This window comes from Buteo buteo, chromosome Z (genome assembly GCF_964188355.1).
Source record: "Buteo buteo chromosome Z, bButBut1.hap1.1, whole genome shotgun sequence".
NCBI lineage: Eukaryota > Metazoa > Chordata > Aves > Accipitriformes > Accipitridae > Buteo > Buteo buteo.
This window is the reverse complement of record NC_134204.1, coordinates 26,807,051-26,825,448: the sequence shown is the minus strand read 5'-3', so window position 1 is coordinate 26,825,448 and position 18,398 is coordinate 26,807,051. Positions and strand designations below refer to the sequence as shown.

General features: G+C 38.1%; 1 protein-coding gene across 9 annotated transcripts in view; it reads left to right on the top strand.

Moving 5' to 3' along the window:
- The window catches only part of PDE8B (phosphodiesterase 8B), a 78,289-nt gene that overhangs the window by 38,832 nt on the left and 21,059 nt on the right, over nucleotides 1–18,398 (top strand). For 4 of the 9 annotated variants that reach the window (XM_075021164.1, XM_075021162.1, XM_075021167.1 and 1 more), the window contains 8 exons: nucleotides 1,439–1,629; nucleotides 2,957–3,016; nucleotides 4,993–5,050; nucleotides 10,083–10,171; nucleotides 14,204–14,282; nucleotides 14,704–14,844; nucleotides 16,573–16,661; nucleotides 17,321–17,381. In XM_075021164.1, the coding sequence (XP_074877265.1) occupies nucleotides 1,439–1,629; nucleotides 2,957–3,016; nucleotides 4,993–5,050; nucleotides 10,083–10,171; nucleotides 14,204–14,282; nucleotides 14,704–14,844; nucleotides 16,573–16,661; nucleotides 17,321–17,381 (768 nt within the window). Of the gene's footprint in view, nucleotides 1–1,438; nucleotides 1,630–2,956; nucleotides 3,017–4,992; nucleotides 5,051–10,082; nucleotides 10,172–14,203; nucleotides 14,289–14,703; nucleotides 14,845–16,572; nucleotides 16,662–17,320; nucleotides 17,382–18,398 lie in introns of all 9 variants that reach the window. The other 5 variants (XM_075021169.1, XM_075021168.1, XM_075021163.1 and 2 more) reach the window with 4 other exon arrangements.

The following is an 18,398-nucleotide window of genomic DNA, read 5'->3' as shown; positions in this document are numbered from 1 at the left end:
TTCTTAATATTTATGGAACTTCTGAGCATATAGTTTTCTTCCGCTGTTTAATGAAACTTCAGCTAGTTATCCTGCCACAGTCACATTAATTGATTTGTTCATTGTTTAGAATTCTACAATCCAGACAGCTCAATGTAAGAGAAAATTTATGGTCATCTTTTCTAGCTTCCAGACTGATGGTGTTGAATTTCACATGGTGACAGCACAGCTGCATAGAGGAGCACAGATAAAAAGGTCATTGACCTTTTTTTAATGGGCATTTGGGGCAAAACTTTGCATATTTTGCTCAGACAGGTTGTTTCAGTGAAGTCAGAAAATGACTTTTATTTGTGAAATGAACAGGATTTTGTTTTATACATAGGTCATTCTCTGGCTGCTGCCTTTCTATGCAATTTGAATAGCTGTGGATAAACTTTTGACTTTCTGAGGCCTTCCTTTTTCACAGCATAGTTGCACTAAATTAACCTTTTTCTTCATCTGTCACAAAGGGTGGCATAGTTAGTGATCAGTTGCTATGGTAAATATGTCCAAATTGTGAAGGGGATTTTCTACATGACTTGTGTTCCTAGCTGTGTAATTTGTATGCTGATAATAATAATGTATTATAGGGCAAGGATGAAAAATTTGCTCTCTCCTAAAAGCACTCTTTCTTTTACACAAGAAGCACAAAAATACAGCTCTTTTCAGCCTGTATTCTGTGTGTCAGTTAGCAAACAGACTTCCTACAGCATCAATTTGATTTTCAGAACAGCGCCTCAGCACACATCCTACCTGATCTTGTGTGAGCGGTTCCTTAAGTGTTCAGTTGAAATTGTCAAAACTACCTCATATATTTACATAATTAGGGACAATTTATTGGGTAAAAACTGTGATGTTTGAATCAGGTTTTTTTCCTCTACCCAGCCCTGTCCATACCTCCTTGACTGTTGTTCTTTTCAGTTTTGAAAGACTATGGGTTAACTCAATTTTGTTTTATGCCGAAGGAGAAATAATGAATAAAACTGTGTTATGTTAATTGTTTGTCCCTGAAGAGCAATAACTGAGGCAGCTGCATTTCAGACAGTTCATTACAATTAAAAGTGTGTGTAGCTGGGGTGGCCTGATGAGAGTGGCAGTGATATTTGAACACCTACCCACCAGCTCTGGGTGGCTGCTGATTCAGTTTGAAAATGAGTTAGAAGAGACTCATCATCTGGCAGCTGGTTTTGTCCTAAATATCAGTCATACACAGTTAACTATTGGTTATCTATTGATAATCACTCAATCTATTAAGAAAGTTGTGCTACTGCATCAGCGGTTTTACAGTCTGTAGTTCAATCTTCCCACTTTCGAAGTAGACTCAATCTTTCATACAGCAGAAGTCTTTGTTACAATTTGCACCATGCAGAGAACTATTTTATATGTTTAATGTGATGCCACTGTTTTGCATGCTTTGCAGGTTTTGCTGATCTTTGCAAAAGAAGACAACCAAAGTGATGGTTTCTGGTGGGCTTGTGACAGAGCTGGGTACAGGTGCAATATTGCCCGCACTCCAGAGTCAGCACTTGAATGTTTCCTTGATAAGCACCAGGAAATAATTGTTATAGATCACAGGAACTCCAGATATTTTGATGCGGAAGATATCTGCAGGTAACCTAAGAACCTTATGCTTCTTTTGAACTTCAGAATATATTGTACAAAAGCAAACCTCCTAATTTTAAAAAAAAAAAAAAAAAAAAAAAATCTAACAAGCAACCAAAAAATGAACCACCAAAACTATAGTAAAATGGAAGTTTGGGTATTGAGGCCAGGAGGTTTGCCTACATCTGCAAAGGGAGAACAATATGAATAATACACTTTTGGTGAAGCTGAATCATAGAATTGTATCTTTAGGTCATGGGCTTCTACCAGAGCATAAGCCAGAGCTGTTGTGAAACTCTTCCCTGCTGTCTGTGCCTGCTTCTTTCCTGGGTTACTGCTGCAGCCAAGTCTGAAGTTGCAGGGCTTCAAAGGAATGTGTGTGCTTGTCCACTGGGTCAGGCACTGACAGCTCTTCACAGAAGTTCACGTCACTCTTCTGGTGCTGTCTTAGCATCTTTAAGGTTGCAAGCACTTAGTATTGGGACTTTTTGCTAAAATACAGTGTTTCAGCTGAAGCATACATTTTGTACCATACACCATGCTGTGCTTCTCAGTCCATCATGAGCTGGAATTTGCCACATTTATGACAATGAGCATTTTAAAGCCTAAATACTTGTGCTGATGGAAGTTCTTCTAAAAGGCTGAACAAATAAATAAATAAAGACTGTTTATTCAGGACAGTGTGACATGATTGAAAAAAGTTACCTTTAGCTAGTAAAAGGTGAACAGAGTGTTCTTTTGATAGTTGGTCATGTTTTTTTCAGTTTCTTAATAATATGTAAAGTGGTAAAATTTTGTTTATTCAGCATTTCATAAATTATAGTTGATCATATACATTTGCTATACCCTTTGCTCTTAATTGCGTGCCCCAAAAGCACTTCCCACCCTCTAAAGAAAATTTTACAATATCTAGTAGGACAATGGTAAATATGGGAGAAGGTAGTGGAGATTCTTGTTTAAATTAGCAAATGGGTATTGAAAATGCATTGTATAGACTGACCTTTCTCAATCCATGCATTTGGGGCAATCTGCTCCAAATAAGCTAACAGGGCAAACTTTTGCTAGGTTATAAGAGTGGATTTGAAGAGCTGCTGTTCATGCCCTGTGTTTTTGGAGCTCTTGCTTCTTCACTGTGTTGAGCAAAATCTGAGGAATCTGGTAGCAAAATGGAAATGGATTTTCTAAGTGGGGATAGGTAGGTTTTGGCAGTGTGATATCCTATTTCCTAGCCTCAATGGTGTCTTTCAGTCCTTGTTTTCATTTATATTTTCTCTGAAGATACTCAGAGTAACATTGAGAAAGCATGTGGTGTAACTGAGAAATTTTGTTTCCTCAGGTCTATTCGTGCCACAAAATCATCAGAGCACACTGTAATACTTGCTGTGGTTCCACGAGCGTAAGTATTACTGTTTTGTGAAACATTTTTATTTTATTTTATAAGAATGTTATGTATAATAGTTATCTAAAACCAGAAAGTTTCTTACTAGCAAACCTTACAGAGTAAGTTTAATATTACTTTATCTGAAAGGGGTTGTCATGTGTTATGTGGCCTGTTTAAGTATTTGATAACTTTCCATTTATGTAGGCTAGTACTATCCCTATCACCTTCAGAGGATCATAATGTAATGGCTTGTATACTAAAAAAAAATAGAAAGCTATGTGTTGGTTTCTAAAAGAAAAAAATAGAAAGCTGTCTATTACTTTCTAAGTGAAATAACTAGATCAAATAACACACTGTCTTTATTAGGGAACTGGGTAATGGAGTGAACTTCAATCCTGTTGGTACTAAACTCACCAGAATGTTGCCCTGAAATCCTTATTCAGTAATTCATACCACATGTATTGAGGTAAAATTCTTATTGGCTTAAATACATTTTTATCAAATACCTTCAAAAGAGACCTTTCTTGTCTTTGTTAAAACTCCTGCACACTAGTGAATCCACTCCAATTTTATTAATTTCCTAGCTGAATTAAAATATTAGGAAATAAATCAGCAGGAGAAGAACTATTCCTGCCAAGATTAGAAAATAGGCTGTTTGCTGCTGAGCAAGACTTTACAACATGCTTCACCTTTTACTTAATAACAACTTTTTAGATTCTTTCTCATAGAATTCCACAGGATGTCTTTTATACTCTTCATGCTTTCATTTTGGAATGCCCTTGTGTGTCTGTGAAGACACACAGGACTTCTGTAGAGTATCTGTCAGGTTTGCTATAGGAATAACTATGACATGCAGTAACAGCTGCAAATAGCTATAAAAGAAAACTATAGTATCAACTTCTGTACTAGTATAATTTTATGTATATATTTTATGCAAGAGTGTTCTCACTGCATTCATTATGTTTAGGTAACTATGTCAAATTGGTACCATCTAATTCTTAAATGTTGTGTGACCATACAACACACAAATTTTGTTTAATATCTTTATCAGTGATCTGGACAAGGGTATTGAGTGTACCCTCAGTGAGTTTGCAGATGACATCAAGTTGGAAGGGAGGGTTGATCTGCTCGAGGGTAGGAAGGCTCTACAGAGGGATCTGGACAGGCTGGATGAATGGGCTGAGGCCAGTTGTATGAGGTTCAACAAGGCCAAGTGCCGGGTCCTGCACTTGGGTCACAACAACCCCGTGCAGCGCTACAGGCTTGGGGAAGAGTGGCTTGAAAGCTGCCCGGCAGAAAAAGACTTGCGGGTGCTGGTCAACAGCCAGCTGAATGTGAACCAGCAGTGTGCCCAGGTGGCCAAGAAGGCCAACGGCATCCTGGCCTGTATCAGAAATAGTGTGGCCAGCAGGAGCAGGGAGGTGATCGTCCCCTTGTACTGGACACTGGTGGGGCCACACCTCGAGTGCTGTGTTCAGTTTTGGGCCCCTCACTACAGCAAAGACATGGAGGTGCTGGAGTGTGTCCAGAGAAGGGCAACCAAGTTGGTGAGGGGCCTGGAGCACAAGTCTTATGAGGAGCGGCTGAGGGAACTGGGGTCATTTAGCCTGGAGAAAAGAAGGCTGAGGGGAGACCTTATCGCTCTCTACAGCTGCCTGAAAGGAGATTGCAGTGAGGTGGGAGTTGGTCTCTTCTCCCAAGTAACAAGCGATAGGATGAGAGGAAACGGCCTCAAGTTGCGGCAGAGGAGGTTCAGATTGGCTATTAGGAAAAATTTCTTCACCGAAAGGGTTATCAAGCATTGGAACAGACTACCCAGGGAAGTGGTTGTGTCACCCTCCCTGGAGGTATTTAAAAGATGTGTAGATGTGGCGCTTAGGGACATGGTTTAGCAGTAGACTTGGCAGTGTTAGGTTAATGGTTGGACTTGATGATCTTAAGGGTCTTTTCCAGCCTAAACGATTCTATGATTCTATGATTTTGTTTTGTAGATCTGCTGACCAAGAAGAGACTTCTGTTCTTCCCCTTCTTAATGCAGGCTTTGATAGGGTATGTATAAATTACATATCCAATATAGTAACCATGATTGCTTCGTAAATCACAGCCACTTCTACTTCCTCAAATTGAAAACTATACATTTGCTTCTGACAAAAATTTGTTGATGAGAAACCAGTGGCAGTTGGTTGGGTATTCTTTTATTTTCAACAGTGTATCCAAGAAGCATATGAAGTAAGAGAATCTGTGATCTAGCTAATCCTTCCAGCATAAGCAGGAATACTGAGATTAACTTCTTGCCATCTGGGTGGGTGGTGGGTAAGTGGGTTTTCTTTATGACTGCATTAAAAAAATGATTATGGGGGACCCTGATTAATGTATGCTGCATATTGCAGTGTGCTAACTAGTCACCCAGCCATCTCTGTGTGTCTCAGACTGGTGGGATTCCTCTTCTAAAGGGACTACAAGGCTAGTCTATCTCCTCCTGATGTGAAGAAGATTATTTTTTTTTCCCATGAGGTCTGTTGTGTTGGCTTGCACCTGTTCTTCTCAAGACAGCATTAGAGGCTCTCCTGTACAGGCAGCAGAAGGGAAGAGAATTGTTCATACTGTTTCTCAAAATAGCTTTGTAGGAGAGAGCAGAAATGCAGGAGTTCTCAGCTCTGAAAATCTAGGTTCAGTCGCTTACCTTCTTCCAGCCTTTGTGTGAGTAGGTTTGGATGGATATTAATGTTATGTTAATGTAACATAAATCAGCTGTAATATTGAAGTTAGCTGTTCAAAAGGAAGGTTTGTATTGAAGAGGTAGAAGAACATCAGTGGACACTGTAGTTAGGGAAAATGAACTAAATGTAGTTAGGACAATTAACTGTAGGAAGGAAAACCGGAGAAGGAAGGGAGTTAACCCAGGCAGGATCTCATGCTAATATGCTCATACTGAGTCTAGGGTCTGAGCTAGCTCATATTTAGTCTGAGTTTCTTTACAAAGCAGAACATGCACCAGAGTCACCATTTGTAGATCATCTCCAAAAAGAGGTAATACATCTTGCCTCTCCAGCAAGTGTACTGTGGGAGCAAAAGCATTAAAGGCAAACACATTTCTGAAGCACTTAGACGCTCCGAAAATTGGAAAAGTTGAGACTAAAAGAAAGGTCAGCCCAAGAATGCCAGTGCTTTCTTAGTGTAGTTTTCTCCATCTCTCTCAAAAAAAAAAAAAGTTTAATATTTTTCAAAGAAATCTTTATTTCTTCTCAAGTCTGGTGTTTCATTTAAAAACAATGCAGGGCAATATGTTTTGTGGGGTAATTATAACTGTAGGTGTAGTACCAAGTAGAGACAGAGGAGACACTGTGCAGCTCTGAGACACATTTCACTGGCACACTGTCTGCCTAGGAAAGTAAAATCTCTTTGCACCTACCTGACAGCTGCTTTAACCATTCCCTCTAGCTGTCCCAAATTTATTAGAGAGCTTTCATGATATAATAATACCCTACTGGAATTATTTTCAAGCCTTTAAAACACATCTGATGTCAAAGATCCTTTTTTCACAGTGGGGTGGACATAGGAATTATTTCTGCTTGGATGGGGTCAGTAGGGACTAAATCCATTAACAGAAAAAAAACACACACACACAAAGATTTCAAAATACGCTTCTTCAAACAGAGAGACAGTATTTGCAGGGAATCTCTTCCTCAGCAGCAAAATTAAGTTTATTTTTGGAAAATCATATCTGTTCAAATTATAAGTTTCTCTTCACTGTTTTTATTTTTACAGTTCAGTCTTTCTGGTAGCTTTATTTTGCATTATCACTGTTCATTGTATCAGCATTTGTCCTATTTTTGCTCATCATCTTCCTCCTCTTCCCTTGGCAAAACACTGAATGCAATCACTCTGTCTGGTGATGGCTGTCTTCTAAATGCATCTCTAACTTGATTAGTAAAGAGTCTGAGCTTCTAGCCAATTCATCTGTTACCTTTTTGTAGAGTTTTGTAGACAAAACCAGACTTTTTACATCAGGTTTGGATCTAAAGATTCCAAAGGACTCCTTTAATCTTTTTGGGGGGCCATACCCTTGCAAATAACCATAAATTTTTTTTTGTGCAGTGAATAGCTGATTATTCTGCTTTAAAATATTCTATTGCCTTCATGCGTATTTATGTTAGAGTAATATCTTGCTAAGTTTATGTGTGCCTATACTATATATTGTAAGTAGTCCTAAAGAAATCACTTTTCATTTCTTCTAATGAAATCAGTGCTGACTGATCACTATCCACATCTGGATCACTATGATCACTAAAAGATCTTAAGAACAGAGATTTCAGGACTCTTTTCTGTTAATTCTATACATCCCTTTGGCATTTTTCTTTATGCTGAGTTATTTCTGTTTTTTCTTCCTCCTTCTCAAAAAAGTCTGTCTTATTATATCTTCTGATTTTTTCCCCTGTATCATTAACAGCTTTTGTATTTGTATATTAATGGTGTTGTTAATGCAGTACATTTATTATGCTGATTTTTTTTTTCCCCTCAGCCTTGTGAATCTAATAGTGATGGCCTACTTAGGATGGACTAATTTAAATAAATGATTTGGCTTCCTGACTGATTTTTAACTATGATTTAAATTAGACAACAGGGGACCTTAATGTTTGCAGTTACTCAATTACAATCTTGTCTTGCTTTTGAATTTTACTTCTTTTCCTAAACAAATGTTGATTCTCATTGACCAGTTACTATTAAAACTTTCTGGTTTGCAGCAAAATAAATCTTTAATATTAAACCTAGTAATTCTTGCTAAGCAAGAAGAATGATGCATTCCTACTAGCTGATGACTCTTGTGGCTTGTGTCAAGTTCTGTACAGGATGACAGTGGAATCCAATTATAAAGAAGTAAAATGTAATTTAAGAATATATGTTAGTTAAATCAAAATGTACTGTATTTAAAAATACTAAACTTTTTTAAAAGAAAGTATTGCTATCTGCCTTCTAATATTTGAGAGATAATAGATCTTTATCTTCTTGTGCCTCATTTAGATGCACAGATTAGAAAAAGGAAATGTTTCCTGCTTTTTTCATGTCCCAATTGATTTCTCAGCTCTGAGTGGGCCAGTGAATGAATGGCATTAGTACTATAAACTTAAGTAAAGGTATTCTGTGCATCTGCAGAAGACTATACAACAGTTAAGAGCAGGTTCAGCCCTTCAACAAGCTGCAATTCTTGGTTCTTAGCCAAAGATTTGTGCTGAGATAGTAGTTGATTTTTGTCAGTAAACAGTAGTGGTTAAATTTTGTCAGTAAACAGCACTACTTTAAAATTCAGTTTATAAAGAGCTTTAGTATGTTCTAGTAAGTTCAGTTTGTAAAATAGGTTGCCATCATTGCTAAATTGTATATTATTGATAGATTTGGTTCTATATTGTTTTAAATTTACCACAAGCATATTTGAATATTTAAAAGAGCACCCTAAAACTGAAAACCTAAATCTACAGTGCTGTAGAAGACAAGTTTGTTTGCAGACAGTTTGTTATGCAAAAACACAACATCACTTGCACTTTTGCTTCTGCCAACTTGATATTGTGTCTTCTGGTTTTCCATGCATTCACTTAGTGTGTGAAATAGGAGTTACAGAAATATTTTAAGATCTTAACATTAAGGAGCAGAGCAGACCCATGTCAACAGTTATTTTTAATTTGACTTTTTTACATTTTGCTGGCAATTTAGGATTAAGCCATTGGTCCCCAAAACACAATTTTTCATGCAGTGGAGAGGTGTAGATTTCTTAAAAGCCATTCTTTGTTCCTCGGAGGTTTGAGTGCTGCCTCTGACTCTGCATGTGGCTCTGCTGTGAGAAGTAATGACAACACAGGGTGTTTTCGGTAAAAACTAGAGTCAGTGCATGTATTTCTAAAGGAGTGTTTTAGCTCTTCATAGCAGAAGTTTACTAATGAGCAGTAAACTTTAACTGAAGTCAGAGAATCTACTTCTTTTGTATCAACATGAAGTTTCTGATTTCAGCAGGACCAAGCACAAGACCTTTCAGCTTACTACTTTTGCCTAAAAAAGAGAGGACATTCTCTCTCATCTGGAGTATATAATAGTTTGGTTTCTGCACTTCTGAATTCACAGTGACAGCTCAGTGAGATTAGTTGTGGAGCAAAGTTAATTCACCTTCTGAGCTTCAGCTGCAATATTTGCTTGAAAACAAATGAAATGCCAAATATCATTAATTATATTTTTTTCTTTTTTTAGCATGAATGTTTTATGTCTCTATGGTATTCCATTTCTGTTCCAAATTAATGATAGATGTTTGAAATGAAACATCAAGACAATACTTCATGGTTTTGTGTGAGACTGTGTTTGGGTTTTTTTCGATTATCTGTTTCTAACTGGGTTGCTAAAACCAAATGGGAAAATTCACAGTTGAGGTTTTAGCATATTTTCATACTTGCTTTGTATTTAGATAGCCATGTTTTCTTAAGAACTAGAAAATCATTCCTGGGGAAAAGATGATTACTGAACACAAAAGGTACCACTACAGCTTTTTATTTCTACAGAATTATAGGATGGCTGAGGTTGGAAGGGACCTCTGGAGGTCATCTTGCCCAACCTCCCTGCTCAAGCAGGGCCACCTAGAGCAGGTTGCCCAGGAGCATGCCCACACAACTTTTGAAGATCTCCAAGGATGGAGACTCCACAATCCCTCTGTGCAACGTATGCCAGTAATCAGCCACCCTCACAGTAAAAGAAGTGTTTCCTGATGTTCAGAGGGAACCTCCTGTGCTTCCGTTTGTGCCCATTGCCTCTGGGCCTGTCACTGGGCACCACTGGAAAGAGGCTGGCTCTGTCTTCTTACACTCTCTCTTCAGATATTTATATACCTTGATGAGATCCCCTCTTGAGCCTTCTCTTCTCCAGGCTGAGCAGTCCCAGCTCTCTCAGCCTTTCCTCACAGGATGGATGCTTAATCACCTTCATGGCCCTTGCTGGACTCATGCCAGCTCTCTTTATAAGGTTAGAGTTTTAGGTGCAGGAACAGAAATAACAGTTTAAAACCATTCCAATCTATTTCATGCACTCTTGATTTGTCTTCCAGCAATTCATGGAGAATAGCAGCATAACTGCTTGTTACAATGAACTGGTTCAAATAGAACATGGGGAAGTGCGATCTCAGTTCAAATTACGGTATGTAGAAGTGTAAGAAACTGCAAACAACAACCACTTGGTCTACATAATTGTATCAGGTTACTTTCTGCTTCTTCCCAGCTACGCATATATGTGCTTTGCATCTGTATGTTAACTAATATACTATACCCTTATTTCCTTCTTCTGTTATTTTGTAAAGGAGAAATTTAAGTGCCTTAGTCTGGTACCCTCAGAAAGCTTGGTCTGTGTATGTTTCATTCACTGGTGGTTTAAATGACTGCTTTCCTTAAAGCAAAATGCAGTACATGTCCTTTATTCTGATGCTTGCTTGTGTCCCATGTCTTCAAGTGCCCATATTGAATTTGGCAATGTTCTAGCAGCCATTACTACCAGCATTACAGTCAGGGTAAGATCCCTTAGCAGAAATATTGCAGAACAATGACTTCAGCTGCAAATTTACATGATGGTAAAACTTCACGAAGTCATTCTTGATCTCATGCGTGTGAGATTTCATATTTGATAGCTTGAGCTGAACACAATCTTGATCCAGCTCTTCATACCCTGAGTTTTTATTCTTTTGCTTGAGCAAGACTTGGCGGACCACGAGCACAGTTTTATATCTTGGTGAGAAATTAAATTACTTTCATTCCCTTATCACTTTTTCTTTAATGTGACTAATTTTTTATTTAATACAGGTGCTTATACATGCATGTAAATATGTTTGCAATACAACTATATGGAAAAAAGCACTTGAAGTTGAGTGTCATGCAGAGAAATTGTAGTTCCCTGGGTGTCATAAATTAATTCCAGTTCCATCTACAGAAAATACTATCACTTCTTTACAGGTTTCAGTGTCTCTGTTTAAGAAGTAGATTTTTCTAAGGTTTTCTTTGCAAACTGATTGCAAAGCAACTTCATGTTCAAGTGACTATGTGTTTGTGCATGCAGAATGCAACCACAGTAAAATTTCCAGAGAAAAAAAATAGAATTTGGGCTCACACAATTTTTAATAGGTGTTTTCCAAAACTCAGCAGGAAAATAAAGCAGCTATGAAATTTTAGAAGTTAATTAGGCGATATGGTAGTTCTGACTTGGTTTGTTGTTCAGTTATAAATGTAACATGACATGAGTGACTTCTGAATTAAGTCAGCATATATCAGAAACATCAGTGTTATATAGAAAGATTGAACTGTCATTTGTAGCGTTCGCTACATATCAAGATGCCACGCTTAGATCACTGGTGGGCCCGGACCAGGGAAAGAGACAGATAACACACGCAGTGTGAGCGCCAACTTCCCCCTTTTATTGCGCAGTTAATTCCTTTTATACTAACAAGGGGAGGTGGGGTTACAGGTACATGACAAGGTTGCGACTAACCCTCTAACTTTCCATGACATCGCGAGATCTTCCGAACGCCGACCCCTACAGTCATTCATACACACAATACTTGCAGCTTATGTTTCATTTCAAGAACAAAATGCAAATACAGTTTGAACACCTCTACATGAGTAGTATCAATTATGAATGCAGATAATTAAAACTCCAACACAGGGAGCATGATTCATATTGGCTACCACATTTTTCTGCAACTTTATTTATAGCCATCACCAAAAAAATCTTAGAATTCATTAAAATTGGAAGGAAACAATGTCAGTCCCCAGCAGCACTTCATCTACTGACAGTTCTTTTATCCCTATTGTTTATGGAAAAAGCAGTATACCACCCACTTGTAATTCTGCTTGCTTTTGCTCTCTTGAATGCAGTTACATAAACTGTGAGCCTACTTCCTTTTAATTTATGTAAATAATAACGTTATCTAAAATTTATCCTGTGTTATCATGTCTTTTGTATATTGATAATACACATTATATATATTTATGTGTGTATATATATTTACATCACCTCTGAACATGACTGTTTTGGGAACTCTTGGCAGCATTGCAAAATACTATGAAAAAAAAAGGTGGTATTTTGGGGTTTTCTATCGCCATTGCCAGGTGCAGTCCCAGAATATCTAAGTAGTTTAAAGAGTTTAATAGATGCAGGCCCAGGATAGTTACATAATTAAATACTCCTTGCCATGTAATAAACACACATAGTGCTTTTAAGCAACATTTGTACTAACATCTGGGCGCATGAAGTAGCCTTTTAAAAGATAAACTTTCTGAAGAGGCATATTTGTAACTTGGAGAAGCTGATGTCTTGCAACAGAGGATTTCCCCCTACCTTTGCCTGATTAGGCAGGTGCTCTAAATGAATTTTCCATTAAAAACTGAACAGAACTAGTATTTGGTAATGTTCTTTGGTTATAATTTGGTTTCATCATGTGGTTTAATTAAGTGGGGGAAAAAGTGTTGCATTGTATGTCTATCCCACTGGGTCTCTGATCTTTTTGCTGTCTCAGTAGATCTTCTTTACAGCTTTGTAAAAGTGAAAGGGAAGACAGAATATTTTCAGAAAGTTAGTCAATGGAATTAAAACCAGGATATTTCAGGTGTTCAGATACAAGAGAAACATGGTGAAAAAGTAGGACCAGCCCAAGAAAGCAGTATATAAGGTCATGTCAGTGGTCAGAAGTGTCTTTCCATTCCAAGCGGGGACTCCGCTTCTCTGTGTACCTGCTTCTGGTTTGAAGCTTGGTTGGACATCTGTGGGAGGTGTGTATTAATCAAAAAGGATATGGGCCATTTAAGCTTGTAATCTTGCTGGCTTGGTTGCCAGATCAAATGAAAATACTAAGGTTTGAATAGTGCAAACATAGCTGTGTGTTTTCTTGCAGAAAGTTTATGTAATGACATTTGTTAGCAGCTGGTGTACCAGACAGGCATCTATCACTGAGATAAATTAGCTGTTTCACACAGCACAAAATCACACTTTGGAGCTGGCTTGGACTGCTAGAAAATCACTTGTAAAATTACATTGGAAGCTCCTTTTATTGTATGAGCTGAAATACTGCTTTCGTCTTCTGTACACAAGACTTTTCCCTACAAATCTTAGTCCACTTGGCTGTGTGTCTATGTCTCTGTGTATATCTCTTGGTGTATCCTACTTGGTTTTGAGTTACTTCCATGATGAGCAGAACTAGCAATGTCCCGTACTTCTTAATTCTCTAGTCATTGATATTAATTCAAACCCCACTATGCAGACTAGGAGCAAGATATTCATTTTAGGTAATAACTGTATACAAGAATGTTCATGCATGGTGCATTTATGCTCCCTGCAATGAGAGGTACGTAGAGGATAATTAGTTTGTGTTTAGTCCAAATCAAAGATGAAGTACTGACATCTATCAAAGCAAGTATGCCTGAGTTGTTTCTTTTAGTATGTGCTCTCTCTATATATAATTTTTTTTTTCTTTATAGTATTAGGAGCCTGCATTAATGTTAATCCCACCCTGTGTAAATCATAATTTAAGCAATTTAAACTTTGTAGCAAGAAGGTAAGGTTTTTGTTTTACTCCTGCATTAGTTCAAGGACAGCCCTGAAAAAAATGGGAAACAAAGATCATTTTGGCCCTTAATAAAGATTGGAGCATATGGAAATCAAGTCACTGCATTATTACTTGGAATCAGGAAAGTTGATATTTTTCTGACTAGGACTTTGAGAGGGCTTAAATTGTTTCCTTTAATTATGTTGTATTACAACTTCTTTCATAATGCCAATCTATTTGCTATATTGAAAACTTTGTATATATCTGCTGTGGTGAGTTTTGTGTTCCCTGTCTTTAATGATCACAAAACTTTCTATTCTGACGTAACAGCCATTTGTTATTTTTACTGCTAATTATTAGTTCCTGCTGTCTAGAGCATGTTTGGAGAAGGAAGTATACTATTAAGGTGCTACAATACACATGAGCAATTTTACAATGTGATTTGCAGTAAAAAACACGTTAACAGGGACGTCTGAAGCTGAATATCCTGAAAAAAGTAATAATGGAGATAATTACACAGTTTAGTCAAAACAACATGCTACTTTGTGATTCATCTACCGATAAGTACAATATAATAATGTATTTTTAGTGAGCAAAATGTTCTAACAATAAAACTAATGTGAATCATTTGCTAATTTCAGGGCTTGTAATGCAGTCTTCACGGCATTAGACCATTGTCAGGAAGCTATAGAAATAACCAGTGAAGATCATGTCATTCAGGTAGGGGTGGGGAGGGGAAGTTAACTATTTTGTAGAACTTGGAGAGAGGAACTCCAAGGAGATCTTTGCTCAGTAGTTGCTGTTCTATTTCAGTATTTTAGTTTTCAGTGAAGTAATGTTTCTTTTGGTAAAACCTGCATGAAATCCGTAGCAGAACTATATAACTTGTCCAGTAAAGAGGTTTGCTCTCTTTCTGTGCCTTCTGATAACAGTTTACATACCACCTTCTGGGTTCAGCTTCTTACTTGAATAAAATGTTTCACCATTACATAGTATTTTTACATGAAAAACACTGAATGGTAGAGAAGTGTGCTTATGGCTTTAGATGTGTAACTTGTAACACTTTGACAGTTGTATGTGAGTAATTATCCTTTAAGTATGTTCTTTTTCATATTATCCTAAAGTACTTTTGTTTTGGCAGTATGTTAATCCAGCCTTTGAAAGGATGATGGGGTATCACAAGGGAGAGCTTATTGGCAAGGAACTTACTGAACTACCAAAAAGTGATAAAAACTGTGCAGACCTTTTAGACACCATCAACACCTTTATTAAAAAAGGAAAGGTAAGCAAATAAAATAAACTCTTGCAAAATTGCTTCAGATTTCTATTCTGCTTTATTTTTAATGCTCTAGGTTTAAGAACACAAGGTGTGGTTTTCATAAGTGCACATATAAGACCGGAATTCTGCTCCTCAGATGTCTTAAGAGCACAACAGCCCATGCCTCAGACAAGTGACTACAGATTTCTTTAGCTTTGCTTTTAGGATCTGACTGAACTCCTTTACCGATCTGTTGGCTTAAGATCAATATAAGAACGTTTTCTGCGTTTCTGTTTTGCTTAGAGACCATGGAGCTTTTGTTAGTTGGAACATAACAATTTGTCCCTCAGACAGTCTCTCAGGTGGCTGCATCATCCAACCAAAAGGTTTAACTGTTCTTGTGATAACTGCAGAGCCTTTTTGACTGCATGCTTTAAGCACCAAAATATATCAGCACCTGGCGGGATTTGTTTTTCTAACTATAGTTGGAATATCTACAGTGCACTGTGAACTCCTGTCATGGTGGTGACAGACCACAAAAGCGCTACGTGTTCCTGGCGATGTGTTCCCCTAATACATGCAACAGTCTCTTATCCCATCTCCCGTGGGTCACAGAAGTACCTCTCACCCTTCCCTGGTCTCACCCTCTGCTTCATGAATTTTGGGGAAGGTTCTTGAACCTTTGAGTAATTTCCAGAAATTATCTGAGCTCTGGGGTCACTGTCTGGAGTTGTTCACAGGTTCACCTTGGTTCATTAGCAGTGCCTGCAGGTCACTTTTGCTTTGCTCCTCCTCATTTATATAGGCTGCTCAGCTGCTAGCACTGCATGGTCAAAGACCCTGTGTGTCTTCTGCATCCAGCTGTCTTTGTCTGTGACAGAGACAGTGTCTTCCACCCATTTTCCAGCTTTGTCCTACCCTGCTGCCATGTAGTTCCCTCCTTAAAATCTCTCTTCTTTGAGGTGGTAAGGAAAGAGAAGCCTTCTGCTTTATCTTCCTTTCTTCTCCAATCCATACTGGAGGATATCTTTTAACTCTGCATCAGTGGACTGCTTAAGCATGGTGTATATATGGCTCTTGGTTAGCCTGCAGTCCTCTCGATGCTTTCTTGTAGCAGTGGGGTCAGAGCAAAGTTGAGTGGCTGGTCAGAGAAATAGGCATTTGCATGGGAGAACAGGATAAAAGATGCCATGAAGAAATTATTTCTTCCTTTTGCTGATCTAGAGTGTCTCAGATATCCAAGGTCATGCAAAAACAGTCATGGAGTGAGAATAGGCTGTTGGTTACTTGAGGTTAGTTGAAGGACATCCTTAGGTCAAGGGCTTCTGAAATTTAGCATATATATACTGCTTAATGACTGACAACTTCAAAGCTGAATGGTGCTCAGCACAAAGTTTTGTTCTGCTGCTCCCAATGGAGATATTCTCTGGATGTGTTGCAGCCACCACTGCTTATGATGGTACCTAGCAAGAATGTTTTTAACCCCTCAAAGTAGATGATTCCTAAAGTTCTTTGTAAAAATTTTATACTCTCTCAAAAGCAAAATATATTTACACTCTCCTTACCTTTGCAAATGCCTGTTAAATGTGCTACTCTGTATTAATAGATTTTACCCTGTTTAAAAAACAAAACCATGAAATAATATGTAATTATTTACTACATAAGGACTATGTAATAATGAATGAATATTTGACTGCAAGCTATGTATTCTTAGATGCTGTCTCTGTTGTGTGTGTTTGTGTGTTTGCTTAGGAATGGCAAGGCGTTTACTACGCAAGAAGAAAATCAGGAGACAGTATCCAGCAGCATGTGAAGATAACACCTGTGATCGGTCAAGGAGGGTAACTAACTTGTCCAGAACATAATTACTTTCTGGTTTTTAGGGCCTTCTCTCTGCTTTCCCCATCTGTAAGTTTGACATGAACCTCCATGTATTTGGTAGCAGGGTGTTGATGTAACTGCAGGCTTCAAGCAATGTGGAAGGAATAAGCAAAGTTGAGAAGGTCATGTTCTTTGCTGATGTTTATCCATTTTGGTCCAGTCATATGCTGGCTAAAAGAACTGTAAAGTCATAACCATTAATAGTGTCACTGTTACACCTGCAATTTGACATTTAGGTTCATGTTACCATGCATTTCTTTATGAAGTTATTCTACAGAATCCAAACTGTTACCTGCTCAGCTGGAAGGATTAGCAGCTGGGTGATACCCTTGTTTGTGTGCATGCTTGTATGTGCTTGCACCTTTGCAGTGTCGTATGGGCACGTTGCCAGATTCTGCTCCCAGATGTGCAGATGATTTCCTGCAGGAGCAGAAGGATCAGGTGTCCTGGAACAAAAACAGAGCTGGAACGCTGAAGGAGCACTTCATCTGTTTGGCATTGGGTTTGGTATCTTGTTTCCTGAGGGCATGGAGACCTCTGCTTTAGAAAACAGCAGTGTATCACTTTGCTTTTGTCTTTACCATTTGATATGGTAACAAGTTATTATTTCTGTTGCTAGGAAAATAAGACACGTTGTGTCCCTCAAAAGGCTGCATGATGCCAATGAAAACAACAAACAGGTATCGTATGTCTTTCATGCCATAATTTTCATGGCTTTTAGTAAGCTGATATTTTTCGGTTTAGAAATTGGTATTTTTCCAAGAAGATGTGATCTGTATTGTCGATGAGATTCTCATTGATTGTTGGAACAAACAAGAAAACTTCAGCATTTGCACTGGCTAATCTCCTTTTGTAGGACTACTGAGCAGAGAAAGAAAGGCTTTAATTTTCTGGACCGTGGATGTGACAGTTAAGTCCATGATACTGTAGAGCAACACAGACCATACTCCAAAGGGAGTTCAGGGGCTTTTTTCTAGAGCTACTCTTGCCAGTCTGATCTGGTATACTTATGTCTAATAGTGACTTATGGTCAGCTGTCACAAGGTTTGCCAATGTGAGGTACTTGAATGAACTGTAGCCTTCATGCAGGGCCTGAGACATTGCATGCACCTCAGAACACTTGTGGAAGGGTGTAAATCCAAGCCATCACCCGAGTAAACCAGCAGTAGCAGTTGACCCCGGTCTCTGAATTCCAGACACATGGCCACCCGAGCAGGTCCTGCAACAAAGCTCTTTGCTGTCACCTGCTCCTGGTCCCCTCCCTTTGGAAGTGCCTGAAGCAAATGATCATATCCCATGCTTTGCCTCAAAAATACTCTAGTACATAGCCTGCAGAGTAACAAAGCTTGGACTTTTGTGAGCAAAGGAGTGAAATCTATCTTTAGCCTGTAGGGGTGACATAGAAAGTGGGAAGCATAGGAAGTAGCTGGCAACATTTTAGACTGGGGATGTGCTTGGGAAACATGGTATGTTTCCATGTTCTTTAGGGGACAGGGTAATGTGTCTTATTTTATTTAATGTATTTAATTTATTTATTAAATAAATAAAATTTATTTACTTTATTTAATATTTAATTTAATTTAAATTTAACATTTAATTTTAATGTGCTTTTATCCATGATGTGGGTAAAGACACTTTAAAAGGTACTCTAAAAGGTATTTAGAAGGTCACTACTATTTCTAGTTTCTGCTTCTTCA